A 24,698-nucleotide genomic window follows, 5' to 3' on the forward strand; every position below is an offset into this window, starting at 1 on the left:
AAAAAACAACTGTATTCCCACCATAAAATCTCCTGCAGGAATAGAAGCAGTTTTTAATAATCTAGTGAATCTGTTCCGCCTCCATTTACTGCGTTTGTCCTGCAGCATCACAATGATGGTGAAATAGTGGATAATCTGAAATGATGTTTTATCCATTGATATTTTAATCCATTAAAATTATGTTTTAGGCCAAGACCTTCTCAAAACTCAGAAAACAGCGCATCAGACATCAGGCAGTGAATTCATAACCACTTCATACAAAAACTTTCTGTGAAGGAGCTTTTAAAGGTGGATGTCTGGTTCCCATCACCACCACTGTGAATAACTGACTTGCCAAGTTTCTCCAGAACAGATCATTTCACACCAAACCAGTCTGAGTTACTTTATCTACACCAGAACTATTTAACAGTGGAACTCTCCTTTAATGCACTGTAGAAAAGCAGAACTGTGTCCAACACCCAGCCTGACAGACAACTAACAGGTTTCTACAACAGTATTAAGACACAGGCTTTAGGTTTAAATACCAGCATCAAAAGATTCACTGAAAAACTGAAAAATACAAAGTAAAATATCTGACATGCTTTAAACGCCAGTTTATAAACTACAGCTGCCCAAAGTAACATTGAACTCTGTGTGTGAAAGTGAAGATTCGTTATATACACCATTATATATACACTGTAACAGTCCCATAGAGATGAGTGGAAATTAGCTTTATTGTAGTGATGATCAGTTTAACAAAGCCGACGTATGAGGTTGGTTTCCTAGACAGGAACTAAGCCTAGTCATGGACTGTTTTATCCTCTTAATGTAAAATCTCCACTCAAAATCCCAAAATAACGTCTGTTTTCAGGAGGAGTTCATATTCCAGAATAGCTTATTCAAGATTATTCACCACACAAAGTAAATCTAATGTGTATTTTCATGGGGCCTGATGGTCTCAATGGGGTCTAGGTGGGACAGTATAGCCAAACAAGTCTAACATGGCTACCAGTAAATTAAACCAGTGGACTAACACACCAGCCGTGACGTCACTGCTCACATGTCTGCCACAAACTAACACACTAAATCCAAACTGCCTTGCTAGCCAGATGTTAACACACCCTGACCTAATCTTACAGTTTAAACCAAAACAAGAGACAACCACGAGCTAAAGCGCGAGACGCGACTGATCCGCTAACGACGACCTAACGTTACGGCTTAAACCGCTAGCACGAGCTAACACGCTAACTCTCTCTCTCTCTCTCTCTCTCTCTCTCTCTCTCTCTCTCTCTCTCTCTCTCTCTCAGGGTGGATTATGGGGGGGAGGTCTGGATGAAACCAGGACTAAAGAAATGTAAGTTCACAAACACACACACACACACACACACACACACACACACACACACACACACACACAGACCATCTCTCTCTCACGTGCACACACAGACAGACAGACAGACACGCGCACACACACATACACGCGCGCGCACACACACACACACGCACGCGCGCGCACGCACACACCCACTCTCTCTGTGTTAACGTCTCTTCCTGTGTTCAGATTCCTGTGATGTCACTCTGGACCCAAACACAGCACACACTCATCTCTCTCTGAGTGAGGAGAACAGAAAGGTGGTGAATGTGTCGAGGAGACAGTCGTATCCTGATCATCCAGAGAGATTTGATTACTGGCCTCAGGTTCTGTGTAGAGAGAGTCTGACTGGACGCTGTTACTGGGAGGCTCAGTGGAGCGGACGTGTTAATATAGCAGTGACTTATAAAGGAATCAGGAGGAAAGGAGTCAGTAAGAATGGCTTCTCTATAGGAGACAGTGACTGTGTGTTTGGACTGAATGAGAAGTCCTGGATTCTGATCTGCTCTAATAACAGTTTCTCTGTCCGTCACAATGAGATCAGCACTGCTGTCTCTGCTCCCTCCTCTCAGTCTAACAGAGTAGGAGTGTATCTGGACTGTCCGGCCGGCTCTCTGTCCTTCTACAGCGTCTCCACGGAAACACACAGACTGACCCTCTTACACACTTTCAGCTGCTCCTTCACTGAACCGCTTTACGCTGGATTTGGACTTTATAGTTCTGGCTCCTCAGTGCGTGTGAGATGAATATAGATGTGAGCTGGAGTTTGTAGGACCGACACTCACGTACTGAGATATTTCACAGTCACTGCCTGGAGATTTTGTTGTTCTCCATGTTTCATTATTTGTAGCTACATCGACTTTCTGTCCACTTTCTGCTGAAATTACAGAGATTAAATGAAGCTGCATGAAAATATTCTCTTCTACTGGGGATTAAACCGCTTCATGTGTTGATGGAATAATCTGTAAAACACTGTTTCAGAAGTTTTGGTTCATCAGTAAGAAGTTGTGTTTGACTGTTTCTCTGATTTCATGAATGTTGGGACCTTCAGCTTCACTCACTTCCCCACAAACTGAGATCATTTATTTTATTTCATTCTTTATTTTGTTGTTTTCTTCTGTTCCGCTTGTCTGCCGTGTGGAGCTGTACTAGCCACGCCCCCTCAGCAGCCGCGGGGCGGGACAAAGCCCGACTCTCCGCTATGATTGGTTGCTACTGACAACGCAGCGCTCAGCAGGATTAACTCTTCGTTTGCCAGAAGGTTTTAAGTGTTAAACCATGTGAACCGCAAGAAATGCGGGTTACAAACAGAGACGCCGCACAAAACAAGCCGCTCAGAAAACGACGCCCAGCCGCTCAATGAGTTTAAAACGCGGAGACACAGCAACACGAATTTCACCACAACCGCTGCGGCTCAAACCTCGACTGTGTAGCTACGTTTAGAATGGGGACACCTGCTGTTCTGTTTCTGGAATAAAAGCTTTATAACAAAACTGCTTCTTGTCTTCAATGAAAGAATTAGATATTAGGACTGATCAAAAAAAGTTTAAGGTATTAAACAAGACGAAACTTTCTGAAATTTGGGTTTTTAATCGTCTTTATATTCAATTTATAAATTAACCGTTTTTAAATTGATGGAATTTAAATGTTACCATTTTGAAATATTGATATGGAAATATTTAAAATGCTCAATATTGTAATATTGATTTCTTCTTCTTTCGGCTGCTCCCTTTAGGGGTCGCCACAGCGGATCATCTGCCTCCATCTTGCCCTCTCTACTGCCTCCTCTACTTTTACACCAACCATCTCCATGTCCACCTTCACTACATCCATAAACCTTCTCTGAGGTCTAGCTCTTCTCCTTCTGCCCGGCAGCTCCATCTCCAACAGTGTTTGACCAATATTGTAATATTGATATAGTTGAGGTTAAATAATGTGGGGGTGGACTACATTGTCTTGGAATAAAATAATCTAATTTAATTTATTAAATCAAATTTCAGTAGCTTCAGTGCTCAGTACTTGTGTTGATTAAACACAAATAGCTTGTCTTGATTTTAACTGAATTGTTAAATCAACACAAAGAACAAGTGATGAATGAACATAAATAGTTTCTTCATTTAACACAATTGTGTAAGTTGCTGCCAAACCAAACAATATGTGTGGAACCAATGTCCACTACTGAATGGAGTAAATCCAATGTATCATTTTGTTCAGCACTGCATTGCTTTGTGTTCAGGCACTGAGACCCTGACGTCTCATTCATGTTTATTGGTGAAGTGTTTCATTTTATATGGATGTTTAATATTGAAATTATTATTAAAGTAAAGTGAGACATTTAAATGTTTGTTGTATTAATATATTGATGGAAAACATGATTAAGTGATGATCATTAATCACAGGGCTAAGTTAATTAACGGCATTGGGAGGGAGGGGCATCAGTGAATTCGGATCCGGTACCAGCCCAGATGTTTTACATGTGGTTGAGTTGTGGGTCATTTGTGGCCCTGCTGGTTTAAAGGTGGCTGAGATGCGGCCCTTTCATGGCTGTGAACCGGCCCAGTGCTAATTAACATATATTTACATAGACAAACTCAAACAGCCCTGCAGCTCAGCTCTCCGCCCCCCAGCTGACCCACAGCCCCTCCCTGACTCTGAGCGGGTCTCAGTGCTGAGTGTGGTCCGGTTCGGTCCGCAGTTGTAGTGAGAGGTCAGTGTGTATCTGCTGTGAGGAGCGCTGAGCCGTCAGCGTTGTGGCTGTGTTGGAGCTGCTGGAGCTGCAGGGCTGTTGGAGCTAAACGAGAGCTGTAAAGTTGGGTTTTTGGTGGACTTTCACTGGATATTCGACTCTCTCTCTTCGATTTCTCAGTAAATCACCGCGGAAAAACGATCAGATCCACATTTTATCGCTCAAACTACAAACAGAAATATTTCTAAAGTGTCCTTCAGTGAAATTTACTGGCCATAAAAGCTCCGAACAGAGAAACACTGAGGCGTCACTGTTTAAGGGAGCGTCTAAAAAGTGCTCCGCCTCAGCCGCTGTGAAGGTCGACCCTGGGACTCGGCTGTAAAGGCTGTAGAGCAGAGGTCCCTAACAGGCGGACCGCGGTCCGGGTCTGGACCCAGACGTTGCCCTGTCCGGACCCGGACCTGTAACCCATAAACTACTGAGAATGATTTAATTCTGACGGAGTTTTTCTGTTTTACGCGGCGTAACTTTTCTAGCATTTATGGTGCCGATTTAGCAGCCCAGGAGACTCCCACACCAGTCGCGTGCGTTATAAAAATCACATGATGAAAATTAATATTACTAATGTAACTAACAATAATAACACAAACTACTAATAATATTAATAATAATATCAATATTTTTCATAGCAATATAAACACTAATAAAGAAATATGGCAGCAGCAGCAGGTTGTCCATCAGTCCTGTAAATGAAGTTCAGATGTTTCATGTTCGCTCTTTTCTGTTGTGTTCGGTCTTAAACGTGTCCGTCTCACTGGGTGGAGGACGAGCCCGTTTAAGGAAGATTAGTTAGTCCTGGTCATCGTCTTATTGGCGCTGGACTTCCACCTCACTGCTTTAAGCGAAATTAAAAGATGGACGTTTTCATGTGAGGTACATCAAACGTCAGCGCGGACAGGCCACACTGAATGTCCAGAGGACTGTCCCTCATCACCGAGGCTGCGTCCACATGGGGTTTATATAGCGGGAAAACGGGCGGCAGAAAGCTCCCGAACACGATGGCGGTTTTATTTTTAAACGTTGGTGAGGAAAGCGACGCTTAACGACCGCGGTCACGCCATCTGCACTTAGGAAAAGCTCGGTCGCGCTATCTGTGCGAAAGGTTCTAGTGCGCGTCTAAACTGCATTTTACGGTAGCAGCTCGCGCTTTCAGTACAGATATTCAATACAGACCACAATCTGAAGTCCTATAAAACAGACAAATCAGAGTGTTATCATATCAGACAAGTATATACTTAAAGAACACTCTTTCTTGTATTCATGGTATGTGGACCAAGTGATATTACAGTAGAAATTTGGAATAATGGGATGGCAAACTTGTAAAAAGTGTCTATTCGGTTATGAATTAATCACAATTAGAGGTCCTATAAAATAAGCAAATCAAATTGTTATCATGTCACTCCATGATATTCTTCAACAGCACTTCCTGATGTACCATATCTGTGATTTCCAAGTGTTTTTACTGTAGCATTTTGGAATAACAGGATGGGGAATTCCTGTTACATGACGATTCGGTTTATTTTATACACTATTTGTAGCTCTATAAAATACACAAATCAAATTGTTATCAACTTAAACCAATAAATTTCAGAAGAACACTCTCATGTAACCATGTTATTTGGAGTAATGGGATGGCAAACTTGTGAAAAGTGTTGATTTGAATATATAGGCCACAATTTGAGGACTTCTTATATTTAGATTTTATTACTGCTCATTGCCAAACTTAACTCCACCCCACCACCAGAATCACCACTTCCATCACAACCATCAACATATTTAAGTACACACATATATACACACTTCAGGACATTTTCTTCAGCAAACATTTTTTTTCTTTGTCCTGTCAACTTGATATTTTGCAACCCTTTCTATTCACAGTGCTTTAACTTGTGCAGTTTTGACAGTGCCACTCCTCTGTTGTGGTGTCCAAGGCGCTGCTGGGTACAGGTACACAGTTTGGGTGGTACCAAGAGTCACACTTGCTGCACTGGACCATCACCTCATTATTGTGTGAGGTTCTGCAGACACAGTAAATTTCAACCTGCACTGTGTCTCTCTCAGGCTTTGGCTGTGTTATTTTGTATGGAAAGGCTGGAGGTCTTTTCTCTACAAAAGCTCTGTAGAGTTTTTGCCTTAGTTCTTTCTCCTCAAACTCACACTCTTCTGGTCTGATTCGTTCACACAAAACCGCTGCAAATGCCAGTGCAAGAACTCCACAGTTACTTCCAGATCTTTGAATCTGCACGGCAGCTTTTCTGATAACAAAATAGGGTGACACTGGTCGAAGCATCCAAGAAAGCATTTTCTGTGTGGTCGCATTAATCGTTACATTCAAGCTGTCATAAATGCACACCTCATTTGGCCCACAGAAAATGTTACTTGCAGTAATCCAGTGATTGTCATTAATGTTTAATAACTGTACAAATGGCTTCACTGGTGTCCCAACAATGCCTCCACGACGAAGTGCTGAAAACAGCAGACGTGACTGGAAACCATCAGTGTCACAGTATTTCTGTGCCATGTAATAGCAAGCTAAATCCATCTCATCACTGCTTAGCCATGTGTGTGGGTCCAGAATGTTAATGAGCTGATCATGGTGAATAACTACTGGTCTTGACAGTCTGGCTGTTGGAATGATTCCTTTCGGTGAATAAATTCCCCAGATTGGCCCATGGTTTTCTTTCATATCAGCCACTGAAAAGTAATGAATTCACTTCCACAGTGCATGCCCTTAATAATTTTACATTTAGGCTAAATACTGTTGTAGCTGATGAATTACACATTTAAGCTTAACATTACAGTTTGGTTTATCATAAATTGTATACTTGTTTACATATTCAGTTCAATACTGCACATCATAAACATTTTCTGTTACTTACTGATTAAGCCAGAATCATTTATTAAATATCATTATTAGAATCACTCATGTAATTCATTTCTAGTATCACATAAATACCTGAACAGGAACTGAGACCTTTCTTTCATTTGTATTGGTTTTCTTTCTCAGAACACATTTAGAAGTGGGTGGTTCAGAAGATGTGGATGGTGTAGATGTCATGAATGTCACTGGATTTCTCTGTGGATATATATTATAGATAATCTATAGATTATATAGTCACATAGCATCAGGTAATATAGTTAAAGCTTTACTTATTAGTTATTTCTTCCATTCACTTACTTACATGTGTGAAAAAATAAACCCGTGTTTTTGAACATACACTCACTGTCAAAAAACTAACTGCACCCAAAAGGGAGTAGGGCATTGCAGTGCTATTGGGAAGGCAGATACATGTTACGAAGGTTACCATGATTAAAAATTTTGGCTGATATGGGCAATATTTATTGAGCTACACCTACAAAAGTACTTTGCCCTTATTAAAGGCACTTTGACACCATTAGGAACCTCTACAACTAAATAAATATTGCCCATATCAGTCAAATAATCATTTATGTTTCCTGGTAACCTTTATCGTCCTTCCAAGAAGCATTGCAATCCCAAACTTCCTTCTGGGTGCATCTACTTTTTTAACAATGAGATTATTTAAACATATTAAAATTTGATGGTCTTTTTAACAATATTTCAAGAAAGGAATTTTATAAGACTAAACACTGAAGAAATAAACTAAAGAATTATCTTTTAAATAATTGGTCAAATGTAATTAATAAAATTGCAATTTTCTTGCCAGGCAAAAGTTAGGATCCCTCCACTTTTATTACTATATAAAATGTCTAAAATTCGAATCAGGTGCAGCACATCAGCTGCATATGTAGATGAGTCTGGGAAAAAGTTTCAAAATATATCAGAACAATTTAAAAATCAGCTGTTTCAGGACATCCTGGCAAGTTCATAGACTGCAAGTTGCATGAATGATTTCTGTTTTTACAGCAATGGTTTCATCTTTGAACACTTCCCACGAAGATCTAATGTGTTTGGTCTGTTTGATCTCCGCTTTGGTCACTGTCTGTGAGGAGTTTGTGTGTTCTCCAAGAGGAATAATGGATTTAATGGCTAATTTCTAATTGTTCTGAGATATTTTAAAATCCCTACCCAGACTCACCTGCATCTACAGCCTTTTGTCTGAAAGCCACTGAGAGCTCTTTGGATCTGGTGATCATGGTGATCCCTCTCACCTCAACAATACAGCACAAACCAAATGAAATGTTTGAGGTTTAAAGGAGTCCTCCAAAAACAACTCTAATTCTAGCTTTGCACATGGTAAATAGTAATAAATGTGGGGTGTCAACGTTTTTATCGTAAGAAAATTGCGTTTCTATGAATTTCATTTCACAATTTAATTTTTAAAAATGCCTAAAAATTGTGTTTAGTTATATTACCTCCTTCTCTCAGTATTGTTTAAATGAAGATTAAATGCCCAGATGGTTTGATAATTATTAAACAAAAAACAGATCTCAGGAGAAGCAATTTTATATTGTTAGAATCTGGTGTCTATACCATCTTTGATGCTGTTTTCTGGGTGTCAGCTATAGGTGAGGCATATGCAGTAGTCACTGTGGGTATAGTTTTCTGTTTGAAAATTAAGAAATAACATGGTCAAACAGATCAATAGAAGAATCAATGGAATGAAATAATAAATCATTATAATACAGTACAGAGTATGTGGTATATTCTATCAGACTATTGATATCATTCAATGAGGGTACATCTGCTGAAAACAAACACCCATTGTCAAACAGATACAGTATGATATCTATACAAAATGCACCTGTACTGTATCTGGCTGCTTCTTAGTGTGGTCCTGATCCATCCTGTCATCAGCTGCCACAGGTGTTTTAGACCCAACGCTCTTGCTGGTACTAGACTTTATAAGAAATATAAAATAATATACAAATGAATGATTTTTAAGTTAATAAATCATTTTATAGCATTGCAAATGTATTGCTTTTTGTCCACTTCACTGTTGTACATGTGTAGAGAAAAACAGAACAACAGAACAAACTATTTTATGGTAACATTCATTGCAGTCTAAAACATTTTACCTTAAATTCTGATATAAAAGATACAATTATCAGAAATGTATGTAACTATTCAGTTACCATTGAAATTTGTTTTGATCTGAGAAGAAATGGCTTCCTTATAGGGCAGACATAGACTCCCCTCTTGTTTCTTTTTCTTTGTTTCCACTTCTATGTTTGAATTCGGTGCTCCTAGAAAATAATATATTGCATGTAAGTGATACTTGATTTGAGTGTACATGGCTGTAGATATATTATTGGCATTCCTTATAAAATACATACAATATCTCTCTGCAAAGAATTTGCCGAACAACAAATTACATTGTGTCATCTTTAAGGTTTTAATTAAATGTTTGTTTTTGTGGTTTCAGAATAATTCATAGAATTAGTGTAGAACAGTGTAGTAGCCCAATTAGTAAATAATTAGTAGCCCAATAGTAAATAAAAGTTGAGGAATGTTAGATGTGTCCAGAATGATAAATAGAAATGTAGATCATTTTATCACAATATAAAGACAAATAGTTCATCATAATGTTATTTAGAATTTAATAATGTATATGTTATTCTTATAAATCTTGAAATATTGAAGAAACGTCTACTAAATAACCTTTTGTTAATAGTGTATAATATTTAAATGCACATTGTATAATTCATATTGTATGTACAATAGCACCATAATTAAAATATATATAAGCCACTTTTTAATTATTTTACTAAACATATTTAAATATATAATTTTTAAAACAAACCTTTCTTCTTGCACACTGTGCATCAGCAAATTCTCTTAAAAGGGCAATGTGTGTGTCCTGATATGTCATGACAAAGTCATCAAGTCTAGTAAGTCGTCGTCTCTGAAATCATATTCTTTTGAGATCCCACTGGCTCTTTTCCATAATGCCTTGGGTCTTATTGTCTTTTGTGAAATTCTGAAAAGAAATTAGCACGTTTCATTATATCATACAATTTCAAGAAATAAATATAACGATATAAAAACAAAATGTATTCTCCACCTGGGTTGTCTTTTTCGAAATTTTTGAAAATCTTTTCGAAAACTGTTGATAAGCAACCCCCTCACCATGCCTTCCCAGGTCACCTAGAAAGGATTCATATCGTTTAGATTTACTTAAGTATTTTTTGAAGGATACATCTCAGCACAATTCATGTAAATAGTATATGAACATTTCAAAAAAATAAATACTATGAATAAACAGTAAATATTATGGTTTAACTACAACCCCAGTTCAAAGTTGGAATGCTGCGTAAAATGTAAATAAATGTAAATTCATAGACCCGTATTTTATTCACAATAGAACATATACAGTAAGACATAACAGATGTTGAAAAAGACATTTTAACATTTCATTCAAAACATGAAGCAGCACATCTCAGTGGAACAAGGGCAACAAAAGGTTGAAAAAGTAAGTGGTACTAATAAAAACAGCTGGATGAACAATTTGCAACTAACTCCCATGACTAGGTATAAAAAAAAACATTTTAGTGAGAAATCATTGTCAGTGAACTAAGTTTGCCATGTAATCCACAAATGCTACTTAAAGCTGAAGTATGAAGAAGTCATATGTCATTACGATGCAGAAACACCGCTGTATTCTCTGGGACAACACTCATTTAAAATGGACTGAGGCAAAAAGTTCCACTCCATTTTAAATGACCTTTGGTCCAGAGAAGACTGCTTTTCTAGGTTGTCCTGAAATATGACTTCTTCATGATTCTGGATTGTTCTGATATCTGACTTCTTTTTTGCACTATACAGCTACCACTTTTGTTGCCCCATCTCAACTTCTTGAGATTTGTTGCTGTCATCAAGTTCTAAATGAGTTAATGTTTCCATGAAATGGTAAAATGTGTTACTTTCAACATCTGATATGTGACCTATGTTCAATTTTGAATAAAATATTGGCTATGAGATTTGCAAATCATTGCATTCTGTTTTTATTTACATTTATTTACATTTTATACAGCATCCTAACTTTTTTGGAATTGGGGTTGTAACTATGGAAAAAATCATAAAGCTAGTTGTGTTTCAGTCATTTTTATGCCTAGTTGTCTTTGAGTAGTTTAATTATATAACCTACCCAGCATCAGACTTGTCCACAGTGCTGCCTGAGGCAAGAAGTGAGTAGCCAAGGTCGTAAGAAAAGTTCCTGAATAGTAGACATTAGGGGGACCTTGTAGATCTAGGGGTGCACTCTTGATGACATTGTTGAAATGTCTCTGGAAAGGTGTTTGACATGTGATGCCCTAAAAAAGTATAATAATAATAACATATTACTAACTGTATAATAGGGTAATCAGAGATTTTTTAAATCACAATTTAGACAGTACCTCAAAGTCCTCAGCAACAATGCTGCTGTCATTCACAGTTGATACTCCAAAAGCAGTCAACATTGTTTGTAGGTTTTTGAAGTGTTTCTCGACATTTTCGGAACTGCATGGGCTGGAGAAGAGTACAGTGCAGCTGAGGAGCATCTCATCCAGTTCTGCCAATGTGCTTGCAGAAGTCAAGAGGCCAAATGTATGCATGGCCAGCTTGTAATGACTGGGTACACTAAGGGAGAAATGGAAAGCATTGAAATTTTATCACATACACACTATATATCAATTGCATTCATCATTACTGATAAAAACAATTTACTAACTGTTTTTTGCACAGTGTCTTTGCATTCTTCATTACATGGCTCAGGCAGCGGTGAAGAATGGGATGGCTGAAGTCTTCTACAGTGCCTTTTCCGGTTACTATGTTAAAGTACTTCGTTTTGTGTTCCTATGTCCATGAAGTCTGGCATGATCAGTTTGAAATGAAAAGAGAGAATACAATACTGATGCAGTAGTGTGATCACAGGTCACATATGTTGCTACAGGGAAAGGGGAAGAACCTTGGGTTTCTCACTACCAGCTCATAAACATAGAATGGTCCTGAGCTGTGTTTTGGTTTTTTTAGAATGCTCCCTGTTGCATCAAGGTACACTATGTCCTCTTTTGACCGTTTGTGAAAAATGTCAATGCTCCTCTTGGACCACAGCATTACCCCTTTAGGAAGGAGGAACACTTTTTGAAGCACTTCGCAAGGTGAGTCAGTTTTTTCCTCTATCATTTTCTTCAGACTCAAAACTTCACTAGGATGTTTCCTCTGTTTGTTTCTTTGTCTCCAGGAAATAGACTTTAAAACACCAGGAGTTGGAGCTTCATTTCTGCAACCAGATTCAATTACAGAATTGTTTAATTTTTGCATGTTTTGTAGATAAAGAGCTCTTGGAAGCATGCTTGCAAGCTGCTGGCTCATTTTGATTTGGTCTTCTGCTCTCACCGGTCGCCTTTTCAGCTCTGTTTTGCTGTGAACCGCCATTTCACCTCTAAAGAACACATGTGCTTTGAGTAGTGCGTCACTGTACACAACAACATCTACTTCAACTGGGCAGTCACTAAATGAGCAATACCCTGAACATTTAAAAAGGGGTGCATTCCTTTTTGATCCAATGACTTTGACTCTATGGCCTACAAATGCAAAACTACAATATGGGTGAATGGACCTAATGCCTTTTGCAATTACATTTGTCCTTTGCAGTCCCTTGAAGTGATTTCTCTTTTGGTTTTTTCGAAGATCTCTCCAAGCTGAATTTGGAATTAAAAAGAATGATGGTGGTACTGGAAGACGCTTGATGAAAAATTCTTCCTTTCTCTCATCACTCACATCCTCTTGTGCATCTTCCACATCCTGCACATCGTCCTCTTCCTGCACATCGTCCTCCTCCTGAACATCTTCCACCTCTTGTGCATCATCCTCCTCCTGCACATCGTCCTGCTCCTGCACATCGTCCTCCTCCTGCACATCATCCTCGTGTGTATCTTCGACCTTCCACACATCATCCTCCTCCTGCTTGTCGTCAACCTCCTGCACATCATCCACCTCCTGCACATCATCCACCTCCTGCACATCATCCTCCTCCTGCACATTATCTTCCTTCTGCACATTTTCCTCCTCCTGCACATCCTCCACCTCTTGTGCATCCTCCTCCTCATGCACAGTTTCTCCTGAAACTGAATCCTAAGAAAAAACATAACATAAAACCATCATTTTGAAGTTTAATGCAGTTCTAGTGCTAATAATGTATATTGTAGTTTTTGCTGTGTTTGATATCTTAGCAGAATTTCTTTTTTTTGCACATTTTAACTTTAAAATTATTAATTAATAAGCATATTAATATAGTGTTACAAACATACCTTACAGTAGCTGTAGTGTGATCTTCTCAGTCGGTATCTATTTGTAGATGTATTGGCTACACCTAGTACTGAGCACAGCCTTGCCCAAAAGCCATGATCTTTCAGTGGAGATTCACATTCTTTATGCTGTCTTGATGAACACTGAAGCAATTGAGTGTCTCGAAATGTCTTCTAAAGATATTTTCAATTTTCTGCACTGTTGAATGAAAAATACATTGTGTAGTAAAATCCTATGGAAAGATATTCTATTTTTTGCAGTAGAAAAAAAATATTAATTAATATAATGATGTGTATATATATATATATTAATCACATACCTTTCCAAATATTTTGAATGTGAGTGTTCTAAGGGGAATAACAAAGTACTTTTCAGCATTAAAATCATAGTAAGCTCACATTGTTGTAAATTCATGTATGTCTACAGAGCACATAAGCGTAATTACTGAATAAAAATCTTGCTGATTTGCTGATTTGAAAAGACATGCTGATTTGTTCAGCAACTAAACTTCTTTAGAATTATAATTCTAAAATTTACACCATTACAAATTAAAATACTTAAATGTATTCAATTGTAAATATTTAAAAGACATAACTCACCTTTGCTTCCTTTTTGGATCCATCATACTTCTTTTTATACTTGTTTTGTTTTCTCAATGTTTTGGACACTGTCACTGTAAGCTTATTATATTCAAATGGAGCTAACTAATTTTGACAAGAAAACATGATGCTTCAGATCAATGCAAATTCTGAAATGGTTTAACCTGTGATGACCCTGAATAGCTTACACATGGACCAAACCAAACATCAATGTAACATACTGCAATTTGAGATAAATGTTATTTGTCTTTAGTCCATTAGTAACTGAATGTAATGCATTAAATGTAAAGAAATTCTACCACGGAAATGAAGAGTACTATGTATATATATTTATAAACATATTTTTATAATAACATACTTTGTAGCTTTTCTTCTCAAATTATTCCAACTGATGCTCCATTTGTCTTGCTCCAACAGCAGCTTTGCTAACAGAATGATGTTTGAGAAAGTTTCTCTTGAAAGGTGAACTCTGAAAAATAAAGAAAAAAGGTCGAGTAAGAAATGTCAGATCTAAATGAAATATATAGAAAAACAAACATCAGCAGCATCTCTCAAATGCGAGTTTATCAGTTTCAGGGCATTTTGGGAGCGCATGGAGAAGATCTGAGACAAACTCTAGGTATAAACACCAGTGAGGGTGTTTGATGCTGCTGCTGTCGCTTTACGAGCCGGACACCAGGAGTTGGATGGAACGTGTTGAGTAAAGGAGCACTTGAAACTTCTCATAGTTGAAATGCAGAACAGTTACACAAGTAAAAGTCTGCTGCCAGAATAAGAGCGGAGATCTTTTAGAGTTGCTCTTATATCATTCCATAACATTATATATAACATATATACATTATATTATAACATTCCAAATTCTCCCTTTTATGAGTACCGGAAAAGCCATGATGTGGAATGTTGGGATACCCACATTGAGTTTGCTTGTTTTTGGATAAAAACAAAAAAGCGTGATCTTGTCTTTAATCCAGTAAGAGGATTAAAAACACTAATTGCATTACATGTACAGGATAGTTAGTGTAAGAAACACGTTTCTTAAAATACTTTATTTTAAATTGAAGTTTTTCTTTTAAAGACCAGCTCATTTATAGTCCTGTTTACATGCACAGCAGCAGTCTTGACTTTACAGTGGAGAACATCACACACCTAAGGTTCTTCATGTAGAAGTTTTAGAAGTTGACCTTTTTTTAACCTCAGGAACGGTAGCTAAAATTAGCTGCCTGGCTAACTGTCTTTATTGCTTTGATCTCGAGTTTGTTTCAGATATGTGCGTATGGTCAGTTGCTAGGTAATAGACATGACCACTGATTATGGTCTTTGATGGAGTAGGTTAATAATTATCATTGTCAGATAAAATTTGTAAATCAAGATCAGAATGACCTCCTGGACCCAAATCAATCAGGTTTTTAAAAAGGGCACTCCACTGAAACGGCTCTATTATCTGTGATTGAGGCACTAAAAACTGCCAGAGCTGCAGGACAGTCCTCAGTACTCATTCTGCTGGACCTCTCAGCCGCTTTTGATACAGTCAATCATGAATTTCTCCTGTCTACTCTATCAAACATGGGTATCTCAGACAATGCGCTACTATGGTTCAGATCGTACCTCACTGGGCGCTCATTCAAGGTATCGTGGCATGGAGAGCTCTCCTCAGCCCACTCGCTATCCACTGGGGTTCCCCAGGGATCGGTACTGGGACCCCTTCTCTTTTCTATTTACACCACCTCTATAGGCCGGGTTATCCACTCACATGGCTTCTCGTACCATTGCTATGCTGACGACACCCAGCTCTATCTGTCATTCCCGCCTGTTGACCCGTCGATCTCTGTGCGGATATCGCAGTGCCTCTCGGACATATCCGCATGGATGAAGGAACACCACCTTCAACTAAACCTGTCCAAGTCTGAACTTCTGGTTATACCAGCTAAACAATCCATTCAACACAACTTCACCATAACCATCGACTCACTCTCACTCTCCCCGACAAAGGTTGCTAGGAACCTGGGGGTTATGGTAGTTGACCAACTCTCCTTTACGCACCATGTTGCCTCGGTGGCTCGGTCCTGCCGCTTTGTGCTGTACAACATCAGACAGATGCGGCCGTTTCTAACACAACAAGCCACCCAACTCTTGGTACAAGCAGTGGTCATCTCACGCCTCGACTACTGCAATGCCATACTGACAGGCCTCCCGGCCTGTGTTGTAAAACCACTGAAGATGGTTCAGACGCTGCAGCGCGTCTGGTCTTTAACCAACCAAAACGGGCGCATGTCACCCCACTGCTCATTGAGCTCCACTGGTTACCGGTTGCTGCTCGTATCAAATTTAAAACTCTTACGATTGCCTACAAGGTGTTAACAGAGCAGGCTCCTTCCTACCTGCACTCGCTTCTAAAGGCTTACAGCACCGCCTGGCCGCTGTGATCCTCCATTGAACGTCGCTTAGCTTTGCCAAACATTCACACAAAGCAATCGAGACTGTTCTCATACTTGATTCCCCAATGGTGGAACAAGAGCAGTGGAGTCCCTCGCTATTTTTAAGAAACTCCTGAAGACAGAACTCTTCAGGGGGCACTTGCTCTAATCGCCTCTTGCAAATCTAACCACTACCAACCTCATCTCCTTCTTGCCCTCCTTCCCTTCTCTACCCCGCTATTACCCTTTGGCCTCCTTTAAGGCCTGACCATGTTTGTTCTATGTACCACATTATTTGTAAGTCGCTTTGGATAAAAGCGTCTGCTAAATGTAAATGTAATGTAATGTAAAAGATTAGATTTGCTTGTGTAATGAGAATTTGGGGAAAAGTCTTGACTTGTCAGATACTAAGTTAATAAAAAAGGTTAGGACGTTTCTTTAATATGGCCCTTGATCACTGGAACTGCCCCCTGTTAAAGGTGAATAATGTGTCCATTTTTTTCTCTACAGATATCTGTCCTGGCAACTCTTGTTGGGCGTGATTTAAAGCACATTACGTGGAATATCCTTACACACATCTTTTCGGACAGCGTGGCTAAAGACATCAATTGGAAAGGCATCAACAACAAAAAGAAGTTCAGTACAGTGGCAGCCAAAGGTTTTCTTACACGCAGGTAGAACTTGGACAGAGATGCTTTTATGGAATTGGAGCATTAAGATTACTCACTTCCATCACCCCACTTTGAATGCTTAAAGGCCAATGTACAGTTCTAGACTTACAGTCAAGTGATTTATTTATTTATTTCTGTTCTGGTCATCATATGTGGTTCTGAATTTTCAGATTTAAGTTCATAATGGCTACCTAGGCTAGAAGTGCTAAAATACCAAACTAGCTAAAGTAAAGTGACGTGTTACAGTACTACGGAGTCTGTGGAATCACACTTCATGCCTCTGGCACAGAGAGAAATAGTTGAATGACTCTCTGACTCTTTTTGAGGGGAATACATACCAGTCATGAGTGGAACTTGGCACTGGCGTGTCTGATTTGAGTGCTCTCCCATATCTTGTTTAAATATAATCACAGAGATCGGTACCTTTCAGCTCGCCGTTCTGCTAACGACCGCAGCAGCGATGAACAGTAAATCTCTCAACTTTTGGGTTTGCCCTGGTCTGTGTGAAAACTGTATGATGCCTGAAGTTTGTAAGGCTAAAATTTACAAAACCCAGGATGATAACCCAGGAGGACAAGTGGCACAGTGTGGGGGTGAGTGGGTGTGGCTGTGGGTTCTTAGTCATTTCAGAACAATCTACTGTTCCATCATCGTTCTGGACAGAGTTCTTCCCTTTCTTTCCTTTTATTCTTTCAGTTCCTAGATTCTTTCTAATTATTTGAAAGCTGTGAAACGGTGTGAATTATTCTCTATATTTTCAGGAAACAAATTGGTTTAAATCAGTGCAAAGGATTCCAAATTTTCAGTAGTGTAATTTAGAATTTTGTTTTATTTTACATTACAATCATTTTAGGTACAGTGATTTCTGACTGTTATGTCTTCAATACAGAGAACAGAAACTCAGTCTTGACGGTATGTATATTATAGCCCAGGGGCATTTATGGTTTTTGGTAATTATATGTTCTGTTCTGTTCGATCATTTTTACTGAATGAGTAATTGACTGAATGATTTATTTTTCTCTGTGTTCAACTCATTTTTCAGACAATTGTGTTTGATTTATAAGTTCATCTGTACTCTGGTGATAGAAATGAGCCCTGAAAAATGAGTTGTTCTCTAACAGTTTTCTTTCTTAGTTGTGCTTTATTGGCAGCATTTTTTTCTCTTAAAGCTCTTTAATGTTTTCTTGTTTTGTTTTTTTACTTTTCAAAAAAAATGTGAAAACAGTGATGCTTAATAAATTTTTAAATGCATATGATTTGTTTTCATGTTTGTGTGTTTTATCTTTGTAGAAAAAATCTACTTTGAAGATATTTAGTATCACATTTAACTGTTTGTGAATGTTGAACACGATTGCAAGTTGACTTTGGAATGGATCTGGTGTAAATCTGGCAGATCAAGGCCAAATCTGTTCCAAAGCTGACCTTCCATTATAAACTGGGTCAGGTCCAGATTTGGGCCAGGTATGAAGATATCTGCGTCTGTTTCAGCTCTGGACCAGATGTAATGATCATCTTTGCTAATATGGGCCAGTTTTGAATCTCTTTTGGTGCAGATCCGCAAAACGGATCAGTTCCAGTATTGGGCCGTTGTGCAAAAAGACACCGGGCCAGATCTGCTTTGCGAATCCAAACTTATTTAGTGTAGCAGTGATGTGCCTATGATAATATAAATAGAATATAATTATATATAAATAGAATAAAATTATAAATAAATAGACAAAGAGATAGATGGATAGACAGACTGATAGATATATAGACAGATACATACATAGATATATACATAGATAGATAGACATGGATCTATAGATATAGACAGACAGACAGACAGACAGACAGACAGACAGACAGATAGATAGATAGATAGATAGATAGATAGATAGATAGATAGATAGATAGATAGATAGATAGATAGATAGATAGACAGGTGATCTGTATCTCAGATCAGCTCAAACGCGAATGAAGAAAATTCACTCACTTCTCACTTTTACAGCCGGGCTACGTCACAGCGCTCGCACTCACTATGATGTCACGGCCGCCCCAACGGGTCACCACGGCAGCGCTTCACAAGACCCAACACAGCCCACCGATATGCCTGAACAAGCCTGGATTCTGTGCTTCTGTGACCTCAAGTGCGCTCTGTACTTTCATTTCCAGTTGGTGTGATGGGGAATTTTAAATTTGGATCAGTAAAAGACGCCCATTTATTCTACTTCTGTGTGTTTATTTGATTTTATGATTAGTTTGTGAAACTAAAACAAAGCTACTTCTTGATTTTCCACAGAAAATCCACAGAACCAAAAACGAGACTCGACTGGTTTTTAAAATGAAAATGGAATGACTGAAGGCACATGGACTGTTAGGCGAATCCTAAAATAACCAAGCTTCCTGGACGCTGCAGAATTTATAGACCTTTACTTCTCGCTGAAGATGTTTTCAGTCTGACCTGAAAGCCTAAATAGCAAAGTTATGTCAGTATCACTGCAGAACATCATCAAAAGCTAATTGAAAAGGTGGCCATCAATGTATAATTTGTCCACAACTCGTGAGATGCGTTTACCAGAGAGTCTGTGTTCCTTCACAATAGGATACATAACATCTTGCCTCGCTGATTTCTCTCCCAACTGGTTATTAATACCAAACGTTGCTCCTTTTAGTTCTTTCTGTTTGTAGTGTTGGAATTCAGCGATTACTGGTCTGAGCTGGTTTTGTGAGTGGGCTCTGAGACGGTGCGCACGGTGGAGGGTGATGCTTTTCACTGTCGGCAGCTTCAATTTCATCTGCATAAGTCTTTAATAGTTCAGCGTTGTCCATTTCATTTCAGGGGTTCCAGAAACGAGATTGTCAAGAATAGTTTCTTTCATTTCGTTGTTCTCTTTTCTGATGAGCTCAACTTGTGAAGTAAGTAACGCCACAGAGTTTTGGAGTTCTGTGCTTCAGGAATATGAGACCTGATCAACAATATTATGTTATATAAGTTTACTTAATATACAAAATGCGTGTTTGAGATGCCAGTTTTCCCATTAGAGGGCGACATGCACTAGGTGATGAGTCAGGTGATGTCAGGTGGTTTAAATCCACAGGTAAACGAAACAGGAAGAAGGAAAGCTTCACTGAGACAAAACTGAAAGCAAGTTTCACGTGAAGACGCCTGAAGAGAAGCAGAGACGATTACAGACGTTTTGGATCTCAGACGGTAGGCCTTAAAATAAAGAGAAAAGCAAATGTTTTGATTATTATCTAGTACCTTAAAGTAAGAAAAGTTGTGTGACTGTATCTGTTGATACTGTAAGTTAACTTGGTGGTGGAGTTACTCTAAACTGGCTGACACTGAAACTTATTTTATTCTCTGATCTCTGACACAGCCCTTCATTTTAAGATGCTCTGTTTGTGTTATTTAGAACATCTTATACAGTGTTGGTGTTTGATTTGAATTACACTAAAAAATGACTGGCAGGAGTGGCTGCCAAACAAAAACTGTAAAGTTAAAATAAAATAGATTTTAAAAAAGCTACAGAATCAACAATTTTACGGAAATTTACAATAAAGGTTTTTCAGAAAAGAAATGTTATTTTCCAGATTTTTCCTATAATATTATGATCAAAAACCTTCAAGAAAATGATAGCACAGACGGTTCTGCAGATAACTTATTTTACAGATTTTTCCCAAATTGTCATGATCAAAAACCTTCATTATAGTGATAGCACAAAAAAGTTTAACAGATGTTTTTTAATTACTACAAACACCTGCAACAAAGTCAAATTTCTGTAGCGTAATTACATTTATTGACATCAACAATAACATTCAAGCAGTGACAAAGTTTCACATTCATTTTACTCACTCAAAAATGGGCCAAATTTATGGCCCCACCAAATAAAGTAGATAAGATGGGCCAGAAGTCACAACTTGAACAACCAGTCAATTATTCAAGCAGACAAAATATTAAACTGTCATTCTAATGATGTAGACAAGGAGTGCAAATTTTACCAACTGTTGACTGATTCAATAGATACGGTTAGATGACAAATTAGACCATCCAAAGGAACTTCCTTTCAAACACATGCGAAAATGTTTCAGTTTAGCTTGTCCATCCAAATTCATCACGATATTCAGGACAAACTCAATTTGTCAGAAAGCTAAAAACAAAGGCATAAAGGAGTCCAAAAACCATGATGAATGCATTTCCAAAATTGTCGACCTTCATCACAATGGTAATGTCCCATAGCTCAGCATCATCCTCATTGCTGTCTCTTCAAATTGTGTAAATCCCCATTGTTGACTCACGTCCTTCTCTGCATCACTGACAGACCTGGACATAAATACAAACACAATCACTGAGCGGTCAGAGAAGTGGACAAGCAGAAGTCTGCATTTTCAAGGCTTGTGAAAAACACGACTTCAGTTTAGCTCTTCACCATCATCAGCTCAAATTCAATCAATATCAGATATTAGCTAATTTATTTTGTACTAACAATAATTGGAATATTATAAAGTCCTAATTTACTGATGCAATTTCCAACAGTGACCCTACAGTGATCCAGTGATCCATCTTTAGATAGATTTTGATTCTGAATCAGCTGCAGGTACAATGGATATTGCTGATATTGAAGTAGCATCTCAAATCCCAATGGGACTCAGATACAGTGAACATGCAGCCACTCCATCAAATGATCATTTTAAAGCACACTTTCATGTGCTGACATGTTAACCTCGTCTGAGTCCCTCTGCTACATAATTATGACTCTAGACAGTTTTCTTCCAAGAATGAACTCAGAGATGCTATTTCAGCATCAGCGCTGTTCTACCTGCAAAATTCAGTCTAATCAAGTCAGTAAATCAAAGTCTCCTGCTGGTTATATGTAATCATGGCAATGAATAAAGCTGAATAAGTGCTGAATCATTAGATTGGAATCATAACATCATTTTGTCGGTTCTAAAGGCTGTTCAGCACCACCTTCATAGCGACTTTCCTTACTGAGGGGTTGGCAACACTGGAGCTAAGCGACCTGGAGCTTTTCGGTTCATGTCAAATATTCCGACATACGGCTTTTACACTGCGCTCAACAACTGACTGAACAGCTGAAAACTCAATGAAAACCAAAGATGTGTAGTGTTTTTATTCTACGGTAGCGAAACTGCTGCCACCACCTTTGTTGAACCAGTAAGATCTGGCAAAACTGAGTGTTCACAGAATTAAGACCCCCCCGCTGCCAGAAGCAGATATTCACACCTAAAAGTTAAACTAGGTAAAATGAGTTTGGCCCAGAGGGATCTTCATCGTTTACCATAATATAAAAAAAAACAATAAATAAAGGATTAAACATGTTGAGCTGCTAAAAATTCACCTTAATATGAACGAATACATGTTTGTAAAATGATTGAACTGGTTTTCAGACTGGCCCAGAGTGATCTTCACCTTTTAAATTACCATGATATATTGTACAGAAAGCTTTTTTTCTCTAAGTATGCCAATATAGAAACCAGTGGCATAACTAGAGGAGGGCAGGGTGGGTAGTCACACTGGTTTCTGTGGCGAAGTGGGGCCCGCAGCAACCAACCCCCCACCCCACACATATTTTATTTATTTACTTGTTTATTTTGATTGGGCCCGTAAAGTTATTTATACAGGTGGTGTTTACACTGTATGTGTTACAGAAACGTTGAATAAGTACAGATAGTCCTAAAATAATATAACTTGGTTTACTGACAAAAATTTGTCTTCACCTCTAAAATGACCAATATATGTTGTATGAAAAGGCCTTATTCTCTCTGTGCAACTCTATACAGCCAAACATGGTTTAAAACATGTTGGGCCACTTAAAACTCACCTTAACATGAAAGAATAGATTTTTTTCTTAAAATAATATAACTCGGTTTCAGGCTGATCCAGAGTGATTTAAACTTTTAAAATGACTATGAAATATTGTATAAAAAAGCCTTAGTTCTATATATGCACCTATATACACACAACACAAAATTATTATGAAACATTTGAAGACATTTCTTTCACTTTTAACATAATTCATAGACATGATATTATTGATATAATTACAACAATGATAATACTATTAAATGAATGTTTTAGACAGCACAAGTAAACCTGTTTGTCCTCATCAAAAGATTAACATTGACACCGTTCGTAGTATGTTTAGTGCAAATGGTTTCAAGAAGCCGATTCAGTGCAGTTTTACAAGATTACACAGATTAATGATGGAAACTGACTCGTGCTGACAAAGTGGACAGCGCTCGGAGTCACCGCTGTTTATCCATCCGGATAAAGGATGTCTGTAGATCTTTCTTGCTGCTCTGCTCTGCAGCAGTAACAGTGTAAATGTGAGTGATCAGTGTGGGAGCTGTAGCTTTGAGACCACTTCGTGGCCCATGTCACTCAGAGGTAGTTTGTGTTAAACATGTGTAATAGTCTGAAATGTGATAATACAAACAGTAGATTTGAGTTCACGGAATTCCAAAAAACTCGGATCTGCCTCTAGTTGCTTGAATTCTTAGAGTGATATTTTAGCCTTCACTTACCTCTGAAGCCTGTTATCTCAGCCAGCTGCATTTGCTGTAGTGACATCCAGTTCATTATAACCTGTAATTCAGTATCCTGTTCACTTCATATGAGAAACTCTCCACAGGAAGCCGAGAGCAGTGTATCCAGTGTCCTACTGCGTCTGTGGAGACTGAAGACCTCATGATGGAGCCTCATCACTTCAGCAGTGGAGAGGGAACCTCTGACTCAAAGTGAGTTACATTCTGTTAGTATTCATTTTTACTTTTTTCATTTTGAAAGTGGTTAATAATTCAGAACAGTCTCAGCTGTATGTCATGGTACTGAGTTACAGTGTGTTTTAGCTAGTAAATTGAAAATGTCAGACTTAAATGAGGGTGTATGCTCATATGTAATAAGCAGTTTGTATTTGAGGATGTAGTGGTTAAAATTTTAAATATTACTAATAATAATCTTAATATAATTAATATTATTGTTATTAAAAATTAAGGATTCAACTTTGGTGAACAGTGGTGCCCAGTCACGTACCTATAGAACTGTGGCTGTTATAGAGTTAGAATATTACTGTTTTTGTATGTAGTTGTCATCTAATACCCATGTTAAACTCTTTCTCTTGTGTCTCCACGTCATATTTCCAGACTGCAGACATACAGAGCAGAATCTCCAGAGCTCAGCTATGTGTCTATGAAGAGCAATGACTCAATGATTCACCCTCCTGTTCTCAGTAATGAAGGGTCTAGTACTGACCTGAGGTGAGACATAAACTACATGACAGTGAGTTTCTGCTGCACTTTTCAGTCTAAATGGTAAATACCGTATATCTGCCTAGCTGGATTATTCAAGGTGTGAGTACTGGTAAAAAGTCGGGGGGCGAGGGGGGGGGACAAAGCAATAATACCCTACATTTTCAAGAATAAGTTAGAAAAGTGCTATAAAATCATGATCTTTCTTCTAAATGTTCATCTAGGAAGCTGGACAATTGATCAGGGCTTTTTGACAGCTTGACTGCTCCCCTTTTAGCTTAAATAAATGTTGACCCTAAATCTTCAATTTATTTATATCTCTGTTGAGAAAAGGACAAGATTTATTTAAATACATTGTCCTTGATAACATTTTAATCCTGAGAAGGTGGAAATTAGATCTCCTGATATTTTAATTCCAATTGCTTCAGATATATTCAGCGGTCTGATGTAGCTCT

General features: G+C 38.3%; 1 protein-coding gene across 7 annotated transcripts in view; it reads left to right on the forward strand.

Annotated features, from left to right (window-relative positions):
• Window positions 1–24,698, forward strand: part of LOC108413716 (NACHT, LRR and PYD domains-containing protein 3-like) — a 135,344-nt gene that overhangs the window by 54,526 nt on the left and 56,120 nt on the right. For 2 of the 7 annotated variants that reach the window (XM_037543563.1, XM_037543564.1), the window contains 2 exons: window positions 1,287–1,333; window positions 1,541–2,844. The exons of the other annotated variants lie outside the window; for them this stretch is intronic. In XM_037543563.1, coding sequence (XP_037399460.1) covers window positions 1,287–1,333; window positions 1,541–2,097 — 604 coding nt within the window. In that variant the 3' untranslated portion in view covers window positions 2,098–2,844. Of the gene's footprint in view, window positions 1–1,286; window positions 1,334–1,540; window positions 2,845–24,698 lie in introns of those variants that run through there. 7 annotated transcript variants of the gene reach the window in all.

Source organism: Pygocentrus nattereri, chromosome 12 (genome assembly GCF_015220715.1).
Source record: "Pygocentrus nattereri isolate fPygNat1 chromosome 12, fPygNat1.pri, whole genome shotgun sequence".
Classification (NCBI taxonomy): domain Eukaryota; kingdom Metazoa; phylum Chordata; class Actinopteri; order Characiformes; family Serrasalmidae; genus Pygocentrus; species Pygocentrus nattereri.